Source organism: Crocodylus porosus, unplaced genomic scaffold (assembly GCF_001723895.1).
Source record: "Crocodylus porosus isolate Cpor-Errol unplaced genomic scaffold, CroPor_comp1, whole genome shotgun sequence".
NCBI classification, from domain to species: domain Eukaryota; kingdom Metazoa; phylum Chordata; order Crocodylia; family Crocodylidae; genus Crocodylus; species Crocodylus porosus.
Window position 1 is genome coordinate 31,427,472 of NW_017728886.1, and position 959 is coordinate 31,428,430.

The window sequence follows — 959 nt, forward strand, 5'->3', positions numbered from 1 at the left end:
TCACGACACGAAGCCCAAGGGCGGCTCGTTCTCCCGGCCGGTGAGCGAGGCTTTGCCGCCGAGCTTGCGCGGGTCCTCCGGCGTCCACACCTTGGCTGTCCGCACCGTGTTCTGCTCCTTGAGCTGCTTCTCGTCGGTCCAGGACAGGGAGTGCCCGGCCAGCGGCGGCAGCCCGTAGTCGGGGTCGCTGGGGGAGGGCGAGCCTGGAAGACACAAAGAGAGCGCGTGGGCCCGAGCCCGGCGGCCGCCGCCCCGGGGGCGCGGGCGAGCCGGCTGCGGCGCGGGGCTCGCACTTACGTGTGCCGCGGTGGCAGATGATGACCTTCTTGGGCTGGCTCGGGCTGTCGCCGCCGGCGCTGCGCAGCGGCAGGTCGGACTGCACCAGCTCGCTGAGGAAGTTGATGTAGCCGATGGCCAGGCGCAGCGTGTCCACCTTGGACAGCCGCTTCTCGTAGGGCAGCGTAGGGATGTGCGAGCGCAGCCCCTCGAAGGCGTCGTTGATGGACTGCATGCGGCGCCGCTCCCGCACGTTGGCCGCCTGCCGCAGCTGCTGCAGCTCCGCCTCGGAGCGCGCCCGCCGCCGCCGCCTGGCCGAGCCCAGCGCCTTGAGCCGCGCCCCCGGGGACAGCAGCTCCGCGCCGCCCGCGCCGCAGCACTCGTACGGGAAGCCGGGCGAGGCCGGGGACGGCGGGAAGCTGCCCGCCGCCGCCGCGCAGCAGTAGCCGCCCTCGGGCTCGGCGCCGTCCCGGTAGTACTGCTGCAGCTGGTGGCTCAGCAAGTCCACGTCGTGCTCCAGCAGCTCGTCCGCCTCCAGGGGGTCCCGCGAGGACTGGTCCGTGAAGAAGTCCTCCTCGTCGAAGTAGGGCGGCGAGGAGAAGGAGTCCAGCCCCGCCGGGAAGTGCTCCAGCAGCACCGCCTCCATGCCCCGGCCCCGGCCGCCGCGAGCCTCCCGCTGCTCC

The 959-nt window shown here is 73.5% G+C and overlaps 1 protein-coding gene across 1 annotated transcript; it reads right to left on the minus strand.

Moving 5' to 3' along the window:
* Positions 1-922, minus strand: PTF1A (pancreas specific transcription factor, 1a). Its single transcript, XM_019550109.1, has 2 exons — positions 298-922; positions 1-203 (listed from the first exon to the last, which is right to left on the minus strand). Exons 1-2 carry the CDS (start codon positions 920-922, stop codon positions 1-3), a joined length of 828 nt encoding a protein of 275 aa, XP_019405654.1.
* Positions 923-959: the final 37 nt, after the last annotated feature.